General features: G+C 39.6%; 1 protein-coding gene across 1 annotated transcript in view; it reads right to left on the reverse strand.

Moving 5' to 3' along the window:
• The window catches only part of pbx1b (pre-B-cell leukemia homeobox 1b), a 139,090-nt gene extending 118,692 nt beyond the window's left edge, over positions 1 to 20,398 (reverse strand). The window contains exons 1-2 of the mRNA XM_062996532.1: positions 19,982 to 20,398; positions 15,485 to 15,558 (exon numbers count right to left, since the gene is read on the reverse strand). Coding sequence (XP_062852602.1) covers positions 15,485 to 15,558; positions 19,982 to 20,169 — 262 coding nt within the window. The 5' untranslated portion in view covers positions 20,170 to 20,398. The remainder of the gene's footprint in view (positions 1 to 15,484; positions 15,559 to 19,981) is intronic.
• Positions 20,399 to 20,638: the final 240 nt, after the last annotated feature.

Genomic DNA, 20,638 nt, shown 5'->3' on the forward strand with positions numbered 1-20,638 from the left:
AAATCTCAGCAATGTCTGGCGTTTGTGGGGGCTTTGGAGGAGTGAGGATGAGGATGCCCAAAGACCTGCAATGAACTGGCATCCTGTTTGGTCTTGTGTCTAGTGTTTCCCAGTGGAACTGAACCCATCACATATACATATATATATATATATATATAATTTGGTTGGCACAGCTAGCAGTGTTCTAATACACAAGTTCGAATCTCAGAAGTGCTACCAACCTGGCCAGGCATCCAACAAACCACGCAGGCAGATGGAGGAAGGGTCAGATGGAGAACTCCTGGACTGATCTAGGCTCACACATGAGTGGTCAGGGAATCATATAAAGCATATCATATCTCTCTGTACGTGGTACACTAGCAGGTGATTAAAAAGTGGCGCATAAAGAGGCGGCAATGAACAATGAATCAGAACAATGGTAAGGTAAAACAAAAATAAAACTATATTAAATTAATTGTAAGAAATCCCGACGCTGACTCTCCCTCGGTGACGCGCTCTCTTAGCCCCGCCTTCTAATCTGCGCGCTTGCCATTCACAGGGTGCGGTTCATTAGTTCCGGGTTCTTTCTTTCTCTATTTAAGGTTTCCGTTTTCACTGTTCGAGTGCGAAGTATTTGATTTGCCGTCATACCGAGCGATACCTTTTCCAGTTACCTTTTCTCCTGCTATTTACTTCCGTGTTTATCTACGTCGGGTGAGTGTGTGCGTGTGTGCGTGTGTGCGTAGTGTGTTCAGTTTTACGTTAGTCTGTGTGTTTCCCAGCGTTCTCCTACACGCGCGCCCCTTCTCCTTTCCCTGTTCTCCTTAGCATTAAGTTAACCTGTGTTTAGGTGTGTGTGTGAACTGTCCTGGTCTCTGTATTGTTGCTCCAGTGTTTTGTTTGTTTAGATCCATAGGTTTCTCACTCCTTTTCCTCTTCCTCTATCGCTGTTTGTTTGGAGCATTGTTTGTACTCACAGGTGTTTTGTGTTTGGCCGGCTGGGGCTGAGTTAGGTCTCACCCTAGCCCGCTCCTCCGGCGCGTCCCTACCTGTGCTTGTGTAGTTCGTCCTGTTTTCTTTTTTTCGTTTTCATTAACATTTCTCTCTTTCCTACTAACATCTTCTCTGTCGGTGAACTAACGCTCTCTCTATCTCCCCCTACTAACTCTCTTACTTTTTTCCTATCCCTCGCTCTCCCTGTACTTCTCTCTCACTCTACTTGCTCTCGGTCCCATCCGTTGGCCGCCTCGTTCAGTTCACCACCTCTCTGTCTCTTACTGTCCTATCTAGGTTTTTCTGTTAGTTCTTAGTAACATTGTTTTTTTTCTCTCCAGTATTTCCTCTTTTCTCTCGTCATCCATTTCTTTGTTATTTTTTGCCCTACTTCCGCCGACCGTATTCTTTTGATTCCTGTTGTACCCTAATAAACATTACGTGTTCTGCATCCTCGTCTCCAGACCACTCATTAAGCAGTATCTGACAGAATACTTCGCCTAAAAATATGGAGACGGCGGAACAACTTATCCAGCGCCTTATGAAGCAGATTGACGATCAGGGTAGGGCGATTCAGGCTCTCACCCAACAGGTCCGGAACCTCACCGTGGGGGCCACGGCGGCTCCGCAGGTGCCCACAGCCAGTACCGCACCTGTCAACACCCCCGTCACCGCACAACCCACCACGCTTATCCCCATCCCGGAACCTCCTCCATACTCCGGGGACCCCGAGAGCTGTGAGGAGTTTCTACTTAAATTCTCACTGTTCCTAGCCAGCAGACCGCTCACTCCAGAACGCAATGCCATCGCACTACTTATCTCTAGGCTCACTGGTGAGGCCTCCTCGTGGGCCACGGCCATCTGGCTCACCAATGGTCCCGAAGCCCAGGACTTGCAGCGATTCCTTAAGGCTTTCCGTAGTACGTTCCACCACCCTCGTCATGGCGTCTCGGCCGGGGACGAGCTCCGTCAGCTCACCCAAGGGAAAAGAAGTGTTGCTGAATACTCCCTCAGGTTCCGCACCTTAGCTGCCTCTAGTGGATGGAATGAGACAGCACTTATATCCCAGTTTAAGGCCGGTCTCATACCCAATCTCCAGAAAGAACTAGTTTATCGCTCCTTAAACATGAGCCTCGAGGAACTTATCGAGTTATCCATCCAGCTAGATCACCATGTTTTGTTAGCGACTCAGCACCCGTGTCCCAGTCAGAACCGTCAGCTCCCTAGCACCTCGAGCCACGTACCCATGGAGATGGGTCGTACTCGTCTGACTGAACGGCAGCGAAGAGAACGTCTGAGAAACCATCTTTGTCTCTACTGTGGAGAGGCTGGTCACCAACTCCCTGAGTGCCCGTCTAGGCCGGAGAGGTTAGCAGAAGCAGCAGGAGGAGCTCAGAGAACCAAGACGTCATCACAGAGCCCCAATCTTCATAAGGTGAGCACGTTTCATTCCATCCATAAGACCGAGTCTCGCCTCAATATCCAGTTGTCTCACAACTCCAATGTGTGTGTGTTAGCGGCTCTGATTGATTCCGGGTCGGAGGGTGACTTCATCGAGGACAGTCTGGTGCAGAGACTCCAGATACCAGCAATTCCTCTCCAAGCACCCCAACGTATTTCCGGAGTCAATGGTAAGATTGTGGGTAACATCACCCATCGCACCATCCCTATCTCCCTACGCATAGGGGTTCTCCACGAGGAGAAGAGGGCCCTGTACATCATGACCGGCACCATCTCGCCCATCATCCTGGGTCAACCTTGGTTACGAGACCACAACCCCACTATGGCTTGGGTTCCTCTGGACATCTTGGCGTGGTCACCACAATGTCTCAAGCGGTGTCTGACGTCGCCAACCAAGAACAGGTCTGTGGCGGCTACTAACTCCCCCTCGGAGATCCTTCCTGCTAACGTCCCTCCCAAGTATCAGGAATTAGCCACGGTATTCAGCAAGGGCCACGCCTGTCGTCTGCCACCTCACCGCGAGTACGACTGCGCCATTGACCTACTGCCAGGCTCCAAGATCCCTCGTGCTACGCCCTATCCTCTATCCGTCAAGGAGACAGGGATTATGGAGGAGTACATCAGCGAGGCTCTAGCGCAAGGGTTCATCCGTCCTTCCAAGTCCCCAGCTAGCTCCAGCTTCTTCTTTGTCCCCAAGAAGGATGGGACGCTCCGCCCTTGCATAGACTACCGAGAGCTTAACAAGATCTCCAAACGTTATACCTATCCCATTCCTCTCGTCCCGTCAGCACTGGAACAGCTACGGAAAGCCAAGATATTCACCAAGCTCGACCTTCGCAATGCCTATAACTTGGTGAGAATCAAGGAGGGCGACGAGTGGAAAACTGCTTTTAGTACCACAGCGGGACACTATGAATATCTGGTTATGCCTTTCGGGCTAACCAATGCTCCGTCTGTTTTCCAGTGTTTGGTGAATGATGTATTAAGAGAGTTCCTGGGTAAATGTGCTATTGTTTACCTCGACGACATCCTCATCTACTCACCGGACTCCAGTTCCCACCAAGTCAACACCAAGAGTATTCTGAAACGACTGCTGGAACAAGGACTATACGTTAAAGCGGAGAAGTGCGAATTTGACCAGAGGGAGATTGCCTTCCTAGGTTACATCATCAATGACCAAGGGATCCAGATGGACCCTACGAAGGTCAAAGCAGTGCTAGAGTGGAGGACTCCCAAGTCCATCAAGGAACTGCAAAGCTTCCTGGGGTTCGCCAACTTCTTCCGGCGCTTCATACGTTCATTCAGCCAGATCGCACTCCCTTTGATCAGCCTACTAAAAGGTAAACCCAAGAGGCTCTCCTGGTCCAAGGAGGCAGAGGCTGCATTCGAGAGGCTTAAGAGAGTGTTCACCACTGCCCCGGTGCTCGCTCACCCGGATCCCGAGTCTCCGTTCATTGTCGAGATCGACGCATCCTCCCGGGGTCTAGGAGGCATCCTCTCCCAACGCCAAGGCGAACCTCCTAGACTGCACCCCATCGCTTATTTCTCCCGTAAACTCACGCCTGCCGAACAAAACTATCATGTGGGAGACCGGGAGCTACTAGCTATCAAACTTGCTTTCGAGGAGTGGCGCCACTGGCTTATGGGTGCTAATTTCCCAGTCCAAGTCATCACGGACCACAAAAACCTAGAATATCTTAAGTGTGCTCGTCGACTTAATGCCCGGCAAGCCCGGTGGTCCCTGTTCTTCAACAGATTTGACTTCACGGTGACGTATCGGCCGGGCAAGGACAACGCTAAAGCCGACATTCTATCACGAAGGTATGACAATCAGGAAAAGGCCGAAACTCCAGTCAAACCCATCCTGCCCTCACGAGCCTTTGTGCAGTCCATTTCCTGGGAGATGGACAAGGACATTCGGGAGGTCAACATCAAGGAACCACCGCCCGGTGAGATAAAACCTCCACCTAATAAGACCTATGTTCCCCCGCAATTCCGTCACCAACTCATCTCGTGGGCACACACGAACCCTAGTTCGGGTCATCCGGGGGCCGATCGGACGTTCGACAGGCTTAAACACAAATACTGGTGGCCTGCCATGCGGGCCGAAATAAGCAGAGACGTCGCCTCTTGCGCTACCTGCGCCGCCTCGAAGGTTCCTCGTCAGCTTCCCGCAGGCAAGCTTAAGCCCTTACCCGTCCCATATCGTCCCTGGAGTCACATAGCGATAGATTTCGTGACGGATCTCCCTGTATCTGAGGGCAATACCACGGTTCTCACGATCGTGGACCGTTTTTCCAAGGGGGTTAAATTCATTGCTCTGCCCGCACTGCCCTCAGCGTTCCAGACCGCGGAAACCCTTTTCCATGAGGTTTTTCGTCACTATGGCCTCCCAGAAGACATTGTCTCTGATCGAGGGCCCCAATTCACCTCGGCCGTCTGGGAGGCTTTTGTGAAGAAATTGGGTGCATCCATCAGCCTGACGTCGGGATACCACCCCGAGAGTAATGGACAGTGTGAACGGGCCAACCAGGAGCTGTCTAAATTCCTACGATCCTACTGCCAGAGTAACCAACATGACTGGGCCACATTCCTCCCATGGGCTGAAATCGCCCAAAACTCCCTGAGGAGCTCCAGTACGGGGATAACCCCTTTTCAGTGTACCCTAGGTTCTCAACCCCCCTTCGCTCCATGGGACCCCACCCCTTCCAACGCCCCTGCTGTGGACGAGTGGTTCCGGAGAAGCGAAGACATCTGGGAGACTGTTCACCAGCGCATAACGGAGAGCAATGCCCGGACGAAACGCTTCGCTGACCGCAGAAGGAGTGAGGGTCCCACGTACCAGGTGGGAGACAAGGTATGGCTATCCACGAAGGACATCCGTACCCCCGGCTCCAGAAAACTTACGGCCAGATACATCGGGCCGTTCTCTATAATCAAGAAGGTTTCCGACGTGACGGTTACCCTTCAGCTACCCCCCCGTCTTAAAATATCCCCCTCTTTCCACGTCTCCCTCCTTAAACCTTTCACCCCTGGGCCCCTTGACTCCCAACCCCACCAACATCTCGTTCAAGAACTTCCCCACGACCGTCCCATATACACCATCGACAGTATCCTAGACTCTAGAAGGACTGACACAGGACTAGAGTATCTAGTTGACTGGGAGGGTTACGGACCGGAAGAGAGATCTTGGACTAAGAGGACTGACATACTTGATAAAGCTCTGCTCGACCAATTCCACTTGACGCATCCCCAATGCCCGGCTCCCCGACCCCGAGGCAGACCGCCTCGCTCCCGCAGAGGTAGACCTGCCCGTTCACTTCCCCTTAGGCCTAGGGGTCGCCCTCTCTCCCAGTCGGCTCCTGACGTACGTCGTCCTCCTTCCCCGCCGATTCCTGCCGAGCACCGTCCCCTGAGCAGAGCCACCCGCAGTTTTTTTTCCCGCTCCTGCCCTCCCCGAGATGGTCCTGCCAGGTCGGCTGTTGTGGTCCCCGGTGTTCCCCCCTTGACGACCTCTTCGGGGGGGGGCTATGTAAGAAATCCCGACGCTGACTCTCCCTCGGTGACGCGCTCTCTTAGCCCCGCCTTCTAATCTGCGCGCTTGCCATTCACAGGGTGCGGTTCATTAGTTCCGGGTTCTTTCTTTCTCTATTTAAGGTTTCCGTTTTCACTGTTCGAGTGCGAAGTATTTGATTTGCCGTCATACCGAGCGATACCTTTTCCAGTTACCTTTTCTCCTGCTATTTACTTCCGTGTTTATCTACGTCGGGTGAGTGTGTGCGTGTGTGCGTAGTGTGTTCAGTTTTACGTTAGTCTGTGTGTTTCCCAGCGTTCTCCTACACGCGCGCCCCTTCTCCTTTCCCTGTTCTCCTTAGCATTAAGTTAACCTGTGTTTAGGTGTGTGTGTGAACTGTCCTGGTCTCTGTATTGTTGCTCCAGTGTTTTGTTTGTTTAGATCCATAGGTTTCTCACTCCTTTTCCTCTTCCTCTATCGCTGTTTGTTTGGAGCATTGTTTGTACTCACAGGTGTTTTGTGTTTGGCCGGCTGGGGCTGAGTTAGGTCTCACCCTAGCCCGCTCCTCCGGCGCGTCCCTACCTGTGCTTGTGTAGTTCGTCCTGTTTTCTTTTTTTCGTTTTCATTAACATTTCTCTCTTTCCTACTAACATCTTCTCTGTCGGTGAACTAACGCTCTCTCTATCTCCCCCTACTAACTCTCTTACTTTTTTCCTATCCCTCGCTCTCCCTGTACTTCTCTCTCACTCTACTTGCTCTCGGTCCCATCCGTTGGCCGCCTCGTTCAGTTCACCACCTCTCTGTCTCTTACTGTCCTATCTAGGTTTTTCTGTTAGTTCTTAGTAACATTGTTTTTTTTCTCTCCAGTATTTCCTCTTTTCTCTCGTCATCCATTTCTTTGTTATTTTTTGCCCTACTTCCGCCGACCGTATTCTTTTGATTCCTGTTGTACCCTAATAAACATTACGTGTTCTGCATCCTCGTCTCCAGACCACTCATTAAGCAGTATCTGACATTAATAAGTGCATTTTTACTGATAACGAGAGAATGAAGGGTTGTAAATATGATCCCAAGAACACCAGACCCACAGTTAAGTATGATGGTGGGAGCATCATGATATGGGGTGGCTTCTCTGTGTCTCATTTAAGGAAAAATGTACTGGGCGATATTCTAAGAGAACTTTATTTTATCAGCCTAGAGGGTTCCGTCCGGGTCCTTGCTGTGTGGAGCTTGCATGTTCTCCCTGTGTCTGCGTGGGTTTCCTCTGGGAGCTCCGGTTTCCTCTCACAGTCCAAAAACAGGCAGTCCGGTTAACTGGAGACACTGAATTGCATACACATTGGTGAATGGGTGTGTGTATGTATGTGTATGTGTGTCTGCCCTGCGATGGACTGGCCCCCCGAATGAATGAATGAATAAATGAATAAATGCTTCAGTTCATTCAGTATTATTTCTTATTTAATTTAACCCATTACAGAGGATACATGAATAAATCCTTGTTTTTTATTTTACCGTGGTGTGTGTTGTTTTAAAGTGACCCGGACTGACAGTGGGTACCTGTAGGAGATCCCGCCTGTTTTACCGCCCTTCCGCTCTCAGGGCACGACCCGGCCTTTTGACCTGAGCACTGTTTTTCTTGTTCTCTGTACCCTGATCTGCTTCAGACAAGAGGAGGAACAGAAATTATGGGGAATTTTCGGTGGGAATTTTCTCCACTTTAAACTCGGCTGTGTTCTGTTCTCGGTCCGCACTCATTCATTCCACACATAGTTTCATTCTCAGCCCGATCGAGACCGTCTGCACTCTTTTACTCTCTTCATTACGGAGGGCAAACATTGTAATCGTGGTAAAAGTTCAAGAAATTGTGCAGTCATAGAAAAAGAAAAACTGATTCAGTGTAATAAGAATAACGTGATACGTACACAACAGGAGTTACTGCTGAAGTTTACACACACAAGTAAACAACACTACAATCATTTGTAACTGTTCTTATACATATTAATTTAATATTATATTATTATATAATATTATATTCTTAAACTCTACTGGGTCAAAAATAATGTACAGCAAGTGTGATCATTACTCTGGTATTGTGGAAAGTTCTATAATGTTAAAACATCATTTCATTATTAGTCATTATGATTGACTACAACTGGTGACTGGTGCCTATATAAATAGGGCTTAGTACAATCGCACCTTTACACGAAGCATTAAGACAAATCACACTATTTACCAAGTAGGGAATTTTATTTGAAGTCATTTCTAAGAACCTCAGCCAGAAAAGTCAGATACAATTTAATAAATAAATAAATTAGAAGCTACTGGAACATAGACGTCACTGCGCACAGTCAAGCAAGCTTTGAATAGCAATTTGACACAAAATGATCCCCTCTTTCAAAATCAGCATCTTAAAGCTAACTGAAGTTTGTTGATCACATGATGAACAAACTTCAGTTAGCTTATCAGATCTGTTTTCTGATAAAACAGTCAAATGTAAATCTAAATGTATGAATATATTCATATAGTCAGATATGCAGTTCACATGGGATGACTGGTTTAATACTGTTATTTAATAATTATCATCATTATTATTATTGTATCATTGCTATTATTATTATTATTATTATTATTATTATTATTAGGGATGTAACGATACACTCGATGTGATATGATTCACAATACTGGGTTCACGATACAATTTTTTCCCGATTGTTTTTAAACAAAATGAAATTGAAGACAAAGTTTCCTTTTATTATTTCTCTTTAAAAAATAATAAAATACTCTATTTGTGCTTATCTCTTATTTATCTAAATAATGAATGTCCTTTATTTCTGAGGTAGGTACAAACTATGCAAAACAATGCTGCACATTTCCCTTTTTGTGTAAAAAAACAAATACAATTTTAAAACAAATTCCACATTAAATAAATAAAGGAATAATACAAATAAAGAAAGTATCCTCACATATATATATATATATATATAAATAAATTTGGCTGGAAAATCCCCTACCTGGCAACTTTGTGAAGTGCCGTCAACCAGGCAAGGTGAATAGCTCCAGTGCCCTCTGCGGTTTAAAGTGAATATCGATTCATCTTAAATGAATAACCGATTCGAATCGTGGCACATTTGCACCAATTTTTAACTGTCTTGTGGTGCATCGTTACATCCCTAATTATTATTAGTAGTAATATAATAATAATGATTATTATTATTAATATACTAGTTATTATTATTATTATGATTCCAATTATTATTATTATTGTATCTTTATTATTATTATTAGTAATAGTAGTAGTAGTAACATAATATTGATTATTATTGTCAATATATTAGTTATAATCATTATTAGTTATTATCATTATTATTTATTATTATTATCATTATTATTATTATTATTATATCATTATTACTATTATTATTAGACCTTACGTAATATTGCTTCTCTGTTTTTGTTATTTAATACATGTTGTGTATAATAAAAATGTCTTTCCATTATAGTAAGACCTTTTTTCACTACAGTCCATACTGCTATTAATTTTGTCCTAAATAAGCACAATATCCTGTCCTTTTTTCATTATTCACATTATTTGCTACTCAGATCTGACCAGGTAGACTCACTGTAAATAAAAGACAAGTATAGAGTTACCATTTTAAAGGAGCTGCTTGGGTTACTTATTGTTGTGAATTCTATATTTCATTACTGACACGTGGCTCTGCTGCCCTGACGTGCCATTCTCATCCAAGTCAAACACGAGGAGAACCGACTGTGAGGAATCTTTAGATATCTCTATCTGCATTATTTCATGCACTAATAACTGCGAAACTGTCGGGCTTTTCAGCGTCTGCAAAATCTGCACCGTCCTCTCTTACAGAGGTTAAAATAAGAACAGAGAGAGCAAACGTCTAATCTGTATCTGCTGGAGAACGTCTGTTCAGATCCCAGTTACAGTAACATAGTGATCAATAATGCAGCCATATGTCCCAAATTAATCCCTCTAAATGTTTAAATCCAAAACTGACAAACATCAAACACCTGGTAATTTAATATCATTATAATGCAGTTTAAATCTGCTGGGCCAAATTTCAGCTCAGGGTTTAAAGCTAAAATAAATAACAAGTGAAAGAAGAGAACAAGAGACATTACCGGAGCGGTGAGATGAAAATCTGCACATTAAACCGAGACGCAAATACAGAACACGGCAGGTACGGGTTAAGAGAAAAAAAGCAAGTAATAGGATTCTAAAATAATTCTGCCACAAGAGATCCGACAGTCTGTGACATCCCATCACCAGACTGAAACTAAATATTTCTGCTCAGTGTACAGATTTTCACATCAATCAAACACACTGCTGGATTGAATATACAAACTGAAAGCCTTCACTGGGATTGAGACGAGGAGAAATAAACCAAAAATGAATAGAAGAGACAGAGAGAGTACTGTCAGTGCTGGAGCAGCGGACACTGTGTACACTGTGTACAATTCAAAACATCTGAGCTACAAGGTTTAACCATTAAAACAAAATCAATCATTACGACTTCAGACTCAGATCGAGCTCCACGAAAAAGAATGAGAGTCTTCAGAAAGACGTTTCAGCTGAACAAGGTTTTAGTATCTGCCAACGAGACACAGAGTCTGATTAGATCCTCATGCATGAACTGCATATTTTAGTTTATCAAGCTTATTTTTTATTTTTCAAATATAGTTTTACTAGGGTTACCCTTGAGTTATGAACGGTTTACCATACAAACATTTTGGGTTACAAACGATCTTTTTCAACTTAACGTACGAACAAATTTCGTATTACGAACCTAAATTCGCGAAAACACGTGACGTCACAAACAAGTTGACTCCGACCATCTCTCTCTCTCTCTCTCTCTCAGTGAGCAAACATTCGGACAGCAGATGGTGTTTTTTCGGTGTTGTCTTAATATTTTGTAAAATTCAATATTAAAATGGCCCCTAATAAGGTGCAGAGGAAGCGTAGTTTTTTGTTGTTGTATAATTACTCCTGCCAGTAGGTGTCCACTGTGTATCAGACAGAGGGGACATTGAGTAAGAGAGAAGAAGGAATTTATTCTTTCGTGAAATTACACCTACAAAATACAACACTATTGAAATAAAGAAGGAAATAATAGAGAGATATGAGAGTTATTGTTGTTTCTGGTAGATACATTTTATAAAAAAAGAAGGAAATGTATTATGGTGTATGGTACAGCACACGTACGTACTGTACTGAGATGTGATGTGTGTTTATGTACAGTACTACTGTGTATTGTTGTTTATTATTGTTTATTACAGGAATGTCTATTCTATAATTTAAGATTTAAGGGAAAATATACTTGTATTTATAACAAAAAAGACCATTTAAGACATTAGAAAGGTTAGGTGGGGGGGAGGGGTTGGAAGGTCTGGCACGGATTAATTCTATTTACATTATTTCTTATGGGAAAAAAAGGTTTAACTAACAAACATTTGGACTTAAGAACAGCCCTTCAGAACCAATTACATTCGTAAGTCAAGGGTCCACTGTACTGTCTTTGATTCCTCATACTACGGCTGGCTCGATACCACTTTTTTATTGCCGATACCAATCCGATACCGTCTTTTCTTCTCTCAAACAACTAAGCAGTAATAATACACGTCTCAATGCACCATGGTTAAAGTAGCTATCTAAATAACAACGCTCAGACTGCGAAACAAATATTCTAAAGGAATAAATACAGAACCTACATCATCACATTTATACAAAACTGCTGTTTTTATTTTCACTTTTATACACAGAACATTTTGCAGCATTTTTGGCTTGTTTAACAGCACCGTACAAACGTTTAAACTCAAATTTAAAGTGCAACTTTATCTGTATTTAACAAATAAATTATAAAAATTATAAAATAAATAATAAAAAATATTATTTATAAACAATAAAAATGAAACAATAAAAACTAAACAAATGCATCTATCTTGTCCCGGCTTGGAGATCTCTCACATCCTCAACGAAATTTAATCCATTAGTGTTATGAAATAAAACAAACTACACCATTTCCCGTTTTCCTCTTCAAAATCCAGCGGCTGCTTTGGTTTTTAATCATCTAATAACGTGACAGAACTTTTAACGGAAAATCTCAATCAAACTCTCCGTCAATTCTAATTGGTCCATCGCGTTTGATTGACATCCACATCTTCCAATTGTAGACACTTTATACGACACACTGTAAAACAGTGTTTTTAGATGTGGCAGTAGTAGATGATTTTTTAAAATGCTAAAAGTTGAAGCGGGCCAGTGATAGCTTGGTGGTTAAGGTACTGGACTAGTAAGCAGAAGGTTGCCGGTTCAAGCCCCGCTACCACCAAGTTGCCACTGTTGGGTCCCTGAGCAAGGCCCTTAACCCTCAATTGCTCATCGTGTTCCGCTCATTGTGTAAGTCGCTTTGGATAAAAGCGTCTGCTAAATGCTGAAAATGGAAATGTAAATGAAGCAGATCAGTGTGTTTTAATTTCTGAATGGCCTTATTTACATTAAATGTTATTTACATTAAGTGTTATTTACGTTAAGTGTTATTTACGTTAAGTGTCATTTACATTAAGCAACAGTATCGGATCGGATTACACATTTTTTTCCTTCCGATATCCGATCCAGTGACTTGGGCCAATATCGGACCAATACGATACAGAGTATTGGATCGGTGCCAGCCCTACCTTATACTTCGTAGTTATTAAACAGCTGTAGAATTCAGTAGGCAGGCGTCCACATTTCTACAACAGACCTGTGGTCAAGTTGTACAGCGGAGTTCACAAACCTCGTTGTATTAGTTAAAGAGAGAGCTCAGAGTAATTGTACAACATCTAAATATTAAATAAACAATAAACATTGTATTTATTGCAACAGTTTCATGCGTACTGATTCCATCACATAGTGTGTCAGTTTGTCGGGCCAAGCACAGCTTATAGTACTCAAAACCTTCATCATATACATGGCAATTTTAAAATGTTTTATATTCTATGTAGTTATGATAGTAGAATCAGCCACAGACATGTAAAAAGTCCCATTAATACAAAAAATTACCATGAAACCATCGGAATATACCGTGAAATACCGTGATACAAATTTTTGGTCATACCGCCCAGCCCAGCCCAGCCCAGTTTTACCTATTACAGTTACTAATGCTATACTAGTGCATAATTCCTTTTGACCACTCCTGTTAGGCGTCGCCACAGCAGATCACGCCTTTGCATATTTGCTTTGGCACAGTTTTTATGCCTGACACCCTCGCTCCTATTTATCCAGACCTGGGACCTGCACTAAGGGTGCATTAATATGTTCCCACCCAATGGTTAGGTTCATGTAATGCCGTGCACCTTCTGTATTTTAAACCCTCGGAACTCAGGCAGTGATCCATTTATCGGCTGGACTGGTACAAAGAAAGAGTCAAAGTGAACGCCTCAAATACTCTCCTAACGTTCATCAGAATTTAACCTGAGGTACAATTTTTCAGGCAATAAAGACCAAAAATAAAACCACAAAGTCTAATATTTAAATTAGACAAAATATTTCCATTTCCTTTCACTTTTATTTAGAATGAAGTTCTTACTGCACTTGGCCTTGATAGAAATGTAGACATCAGCATTTCCTAATACTTCACTGCAACAGAGTGTGTGAGAAATAAAGCAAGAACAACAGAAAGAAAAGACAGCCACCGCATTAAATCTGAGAGACACTGAAAATAAGATATAATAAAAAACAACAAGAAAGTATCCAGCCAGAAAAAGAGAGAGAATTTCAGCTGGAAAAGGTTTGACTGTCTGGTATTAAGATATAAATTCCAATTAATTCATTAGTTTTAGGTTGTTTTGTACACACGCAGCTGATTTTGGGCTGAAAATGTGTAGACACAGGTCTTCAAAACAAAAGAAACAGTTGCAAAAACAGATCAGATATCAGCTACCGAGACTCGGTACAGAGCTACATCATAAATACAGACTGTTCCAACTTCAATCTCACATTAAATAAATAAAAACATGCTGTAAACAATAGTTTTTTAGCTAGAAGAGATCAGTCTATCTGCTATACCGGCACAACAAGTCCAACCACCAGGCATAAGTGAAAACCTCAAATACTCTCCTAACGTCCATCAAAATTCAACCTGAGGTACAAGTCTAATATTTAAAATTAGACAAAATATTTCCATTTCCTTTCACTTTTATTCAGAATGAAGTTCTTAATGCACTTGGCCTTGATGAAAAATGTAAATCAGCAACTGAATTTTGTGAGAAATAAAGCAAGAACATCGGAAAGAAAAACAGCCCCCACCTTAAAATCTGAGAGACACTGAAAATAAGATATAAAAAGAAAAACAAGAAAGTATCCAGCCAGAAGAAAAAGAGAGAGAATTTCAGCTGAAAAGGTAAATTCCAATTAATTTATTAGTTTTGGTTGTTTCCTACACACACAGCTGATATTGGGGTGAAAATGTGTACACACAGGTCTACAAAACAAAAGAAACAGACGCAATTTCAGCTACCGAGACAGCATACAGAGCTACGTCATAAATACAGACTAATAAATAAAAACATGCTGTAAACAATAGTTTTTTAGCTAGAAGAGATCAGTCTATCTGCTATCCAGGCACAACAAGTCCAACCACCAGGCATAAGTGAAAAAATCCCATCAGGTTTACAGGTTTTCACATCAATGAGACTGGAGTTATTGGTGGACTAGATGTTACACCAAAAGCTAAATACAAGCACAGGACGTTGTTGGATTTTCAATGAAAATAATGAGGGAAAAATAAGCAAGTAAGGAAACTATGAATAGAGCTGAAGCGTTCATACGATTCAGCTGGAAATCTGAAATCTATTCTAAATCTAAATCTAAACATCATATATACAACACATTTAAATATAGAAAACAACTATAGCCGCTAAAACCTTTTTTACACTGGAAATGACAGATTTCATTCACAAACACCAGGGAACAGGTACACAGTCAATATTTTAACATACTGTATTATTTTTTGAGTCTTCACAATTTTTACCTAACATGAGCACACTAAAGTGCACCTATTGTTGGCATTGTAAAAGTAAAACATGGTAAACGCTGGATTTAATGACATGATTTAACAAAGAATACACACTGTAGACTTTGAGAGAAAGCAGAGCAGTCAAACCACAACCAAGCGTTTACAGCTTTTCCTTCAAATCACATTCAAAACTACAATTACTATCATTAAAATGACTACGCTAGCCCATCATAAGCCTTTTCCAACACACACACACACACACACACACACACACACACACACACACACACACACTGGTAGCCACATTATAATATCAAATATCTTTAATGTAACTGGAAACTAGTGTTGACTCCCAGACTTAAACCCCTCACACACACATCCAACATATCTCACATTCTACTAGCAGCTCTACAGCACTGATCTGAACCCACGTCCTTCAGCATCACAACACAACCACACTTTTCTACATCTAAGCAAAGATGTCAGTAGGAATAGAGGATAAAACTGAAGGACTGACCTGTTTTTTCCTTTATTTCACACAGAACGTTAAAGAGCGCCGGCTTCATCCGGTGACAGTTCAGAGCGTGCTTCCTAAAACAAAGAGAAAAGATTCAGAGACTCAGGCTGGATTTTTATCTCTCTCGGGTTTGATCGAGAGCACCGCCGTTTACAGGATGTATACATTAGCCTTTAGATGATTTAATATATTTGTGTGTGTGTTCTCTACTGCGTTCATTTGTTATTCAATTAATATATTGGAATTAATAAGCAATGTCATGTGTATTTAATAATAATAATTATTATTATTATTATTAATAATCTTAATATTTAATTATTATTACTTAAATGTTATTAGTAGTAGCATAAGAATCATTATTATATATATTTTTATTTTAAATAATTATTGTATTTTAATTATTATTAATAATGTAATTATAATAATAATATAGGCATTATAATCATATTAATACAATAATAATTATTTAAAAATAATATAATTATAAAGACTTTACGAAAACTATATTATATGACCATTGTTGTCATTGGTATTACTATTTTTATTATTTATTATAATTTTGTTATTTTTATAATTACCATATTTGCAATCAATACAATAAAAATAATAATTATTATTATTATTACAACAATAATATAATCATGATTTTATAACATGATATTATATCAATATAACAATTATTTACAAAAAATTAATAATACTACAACAATATCATCATGATTAGTATAATGTGATATTATTAGAACAATCATTATTATTATTATTATTATTATATTCGTTTTTTTTACTACAGCTCGAAGCACTAGGGCTCAATACATGTAAACTGTCCTAGTTCATTTATTTTATTGTTTATTATTATTATTATTATTATTATTATTATATTAATATTATTAACTGTAATTTGTTTAAATTTATGTAAATTATATGTAGGGGTTTTTTTTTACCTGCAGCTTGTCGGGTCACCTGCAGCCAGAGAAACACAGACGTGCTGCTCACTCTTAACACTACAGGCTTTTTATTCCTACACATGAACGCATGAGTGCGGCTCATGAGACTCAACATTAGCACTGCTGTAACCCAGATAATAAAATAACTGAAAATCACTAAAGCAGGTTATTAGAATCTACGTGTAAAAATACTGCACACATCGTTATTGTTCTAATTATGATTAAAATCTTGATATTAAAACATATCAAAGCTACAAGTGGAAGTTTTGTGTAGAGCAGCTTGTAAAATATGTCATTAATAATTGTCAATATTTCTGGATAATACAGTTTTGTTGCTTTTCTGTGCTAAAATTCACAAACTGCAGGAATGAGTAGTGAGAACAACAGCGTGGTGGCGACAAAAACCTTATCTGGTGTGTTATGGTGAAAATCTTCAGTGGGTTTGGTGTCAACAAAAACTGACAGTAGCATCATTAAGGTTACAGTGAAATATTCTGTTCTAGCTGCTGAAGCTAACGAGTAAAACAATAAAGAACATCAGAGACCAATTTACTAATAAACTGACTAATATTGTTTTAAATGATGTGAGTAGCTTGTTGTATTGAGAAAGAATCAATTTTTGGTTAAATTAGAGGTAACAGTAAAATACAGACTAAACTGTTTTTAATATCGCTATGAGCTATGTTTACCTTCATTAATCATAAAGTCATAAAGTGGTTTGTTCATTTGATTTAAAATTTTTGGCCGATTGTAAATGTTGTTTTATGTGACCAGCTAGCTTACATATTAAGATGGAAGTCAAACACTATTAACCTGCTTCTTATTATAATTAGGATACAGTATCTATTACTAAATCCACCCCTTCTCAAGAGGATTGACTAAGACTGAAGATAACAGACACTTAATCCATCTGTAAACGTAAAGCTTACATAGATAACAGGAACAATTTGTGGGTTTACATGAAGGTATACAGATTTACATAGAGAACATAGGAAAAAAACACAGATCACTTTATGACATAAAAGCACCTGGGTCATTTTATTAGGACGCTACTTTAAAAACAACACATGTACTGGATTCATGCTTCAATACAATAGATTTAACATGGGGTCTGTTGACAGTTCTTTAGTGTGAACAAGTTATTATGTTTTGGAAAGCAGAAGCTAAATTTTTTTAAGTTAAACCTCAGAGTGTTTATAATTTACAGTGTATGAATGTATAAACTCTACCATGGTCGGAATGCGGTATCAGATCTGGGTTACATTTAAGTAAAAATGGTAGGTATAAAAATTTTTTATTTTTTTTTTGTATGTAATGTCTGATTGTTTTTTTCAACCAGCAAAATGACTTTTTAACAGCAATTAAAGGTATTTTTCATATTTTTTGCTTATTTTGAACTAATAATAATAATTAAATTTAAGTATTACCTCCTAAGGCCTTATGTAAATCACATATGTGAGTCATTTGTATGTGAGCATTTATTTCTACACTAATTACTTTGGGTTTTTAAATATGCTTTAATTATTACTTAATGTTACATAGTAAAAATAAAAACTGAGTTCAGTTAAAGGTGAATGTAAGTCGACTGCTTACATTCAAATAAATCTGTGCAGTTGAGTTCAGGTTTAGAAACCGTTCAGGTGTCACTACATAACTCCAATAACGCTGTAAACCTGTAGTGAGTTAGTAGCTGTTTATGGATAAACCGTCTATAAACGTAAACGATTCATCTGCTGCACTGCTGAGTTTCTGTCAACAAGTTCTCAGGTTATAACTGTGTTCTCTGTAGTTTCATATTTAGTCTGATGTGTTTATTATGGGTTAAACTGAATGTTCCAGTAACTTTGTTAATTAATGAGTGTAAATAATATACATGCCGGTAAATAATAAATTATTAATATAATATTACATTTATGTTTCTGGTCACACAGTCCAGTTTTTATCAACTGCAATATGGCTGCTGTTTCTAAATATTAAGTTTGTAATCCTTTAAAAATAAATGCTAAGATTTAAATATGTTTAAGTGACTATTAAAAGCAGTCTGTTAAATAAAATTATAATAATAAATAGTAATATTATTTATAACTTTTAATTTGGAATACAAATAAAATTTCAAACACTATAATTTAATAATAATAATAATATAATATGTAATATATATATAATATTAATAATATATATCTAATAATTATATATAATTATATGTAATAATAATGCAATATATTATAATATAATATAAGAAGAAGAAGAAAAAAATACCATTACAGTTAGTAATCATGTGTACTGCATTTACATTTAAATATTCATCAGGTGTAACTAATGAAACTGTAAATGACTGAGACCTCATTACTGACCACATCAGTGTCCTCACAGCATACACAGCCTGTGCTTCAGAAAATTCTTCAGTACTAAGTTTGGGTTGTGTGGGATGAACGGTTTATAAATAACAGCCCCAGTGTCTATTTTATTTTGGAACATTTATATTTGACATATTAAAATATAATCTTGCTACATGATTACAATGTGGTGTTAATCTGAGATTTATGAATGTGTTTGTTACATCTATTTTATTTTGCTTTGTGTTAATGTTTTGGATTCTGTCTATTGTTGCAGACATTAACAGTGTTATTCAAGTTATACATTCTCATCACATTCCCTAAATCATTTATTTTGATGGCAATAATGTAGGTCAAAATACTAAATAAACTAGACTTTTTATTTGAAAAAACAAGTGGAAAAGCTCATTAGAATGTATTCACTGGATTCAATTCTACTATCTTTATGGATTTATGCTGCAGATAAACTGTGTACTGGATGTATTTACTGTATTATTCAAAAGCCAATCAGGTTTCTTAGTTTTTAAGTTAAAACTATATAATTTAAAAAGTGCATATAAAGCACACTGTGTACATACATACAGGATTAAATTTTATTAATAAAAAAAGAAACATTTGCTAAGAAAAACCCAAATTAAGCTTCACAACTATATGCCTTAGTATTTAATTTTACGTTATTTATTTACTGTATTAGTTAAAAACGCTAATCAAGTTTCTCAGTTTTTAAGTTAAAACTTTATCATTTTAAGGTGCATATAAAGCACACCATGTACACACATACATGATTTTATTTAATTAATAAAAAAAGAAACAGCTTAACTGCACGTCTTAGTATTTTATTCTATTTTATTTATTTATTTTATTTAGAGATGAAAATGTAGTTGTATATTTATTAAAATTATATTTTAAAGTGACCCAGCTTCCTAAGTTAAAGTGTTAAAATATTTCTAAATATTATTAGTTGTTCTAAATATTATTTAAAATTATATTAAACTAGAATTGTTGTATTTATTATTGTATTTAGTTGTAGGTACAAATGACTGATTTACAAAATGAATCTTTTAGAATGGAATTAATTTAAAAATGTTATGATAAACATATTTGATTTATATTTAACTACAATATAAACTATAATAATAATATTAATAATATATCATGACTGATGCTACCTGTATTTCTGATGATATTGAACATAAGGTGTACTGACAGCTCACCTGGCCTGTGCTTCATCCAGACTTTGGTCAGTTATGGTCATGATCTGTTGTAAAATGTCTCCGATGTCCTGTTTCCTCGCGTCCCCGTCCACTGCTCCACTTCCCTCCGGCATGTGCTGAGGTAGACCGGGATGTCCCCCCATACCCACCCCGGCGTGAGAGTGCATGAGCCGCGGCTGCTCGTCCATCTCTGCCGCCTCTGAGCTCCGGTGCTCCGCGTAAAACCTCAGGTCTGAGTCGGTGTGGCTGGCTGGGTGTGGATTCACCACCGGCTGGTTCGTGGTGCTTTATTGCAGCTGAATGATGCCTCAGTGACACGGTGTGCTTGTAAATGACAGCGGGTGTGCAGTAGATACTGGAGGATACTGGAGGATCGAACACCGCTCTGGCTGCAGCTGTGCCACACTCCTACCATCCGCTCTCTCACTCGCGCTTTTGTTACTCACTGACAGCGCAGCGAGCGAACATGGACCACAAGCCCCGCCCACGCAACCTGATTGGGGGAAAAGACCCCGGCGGCTCCCGCTTGCACCTCATGATTGGACCGTTGTACAGCTCAGTCCCGCCCCCGAGTTTCTCTTGGAATGTCAATCACTGCACTGATTAGGGTTGTGCAATAAATATCGATACCACGATAAATTACCGACATGATCAATC

Source organism: Trichomycterus rosablanca, chromosome 6 (genome assembly GCF_030014385.1).
Source record: "Trichomycterus rosablanca isolate fTriRos1 chromosome 6, fTriRos1.hap1, whole genome shotgun sequence".
In the NCBI taxonomy this organism is placed as follows: Eukaryota; Metazoa; Chordata; class Actinopteri; order Siluriformes; family Trichomycteridae; genus Trichomycterus; species Trichomycterus rosablanca.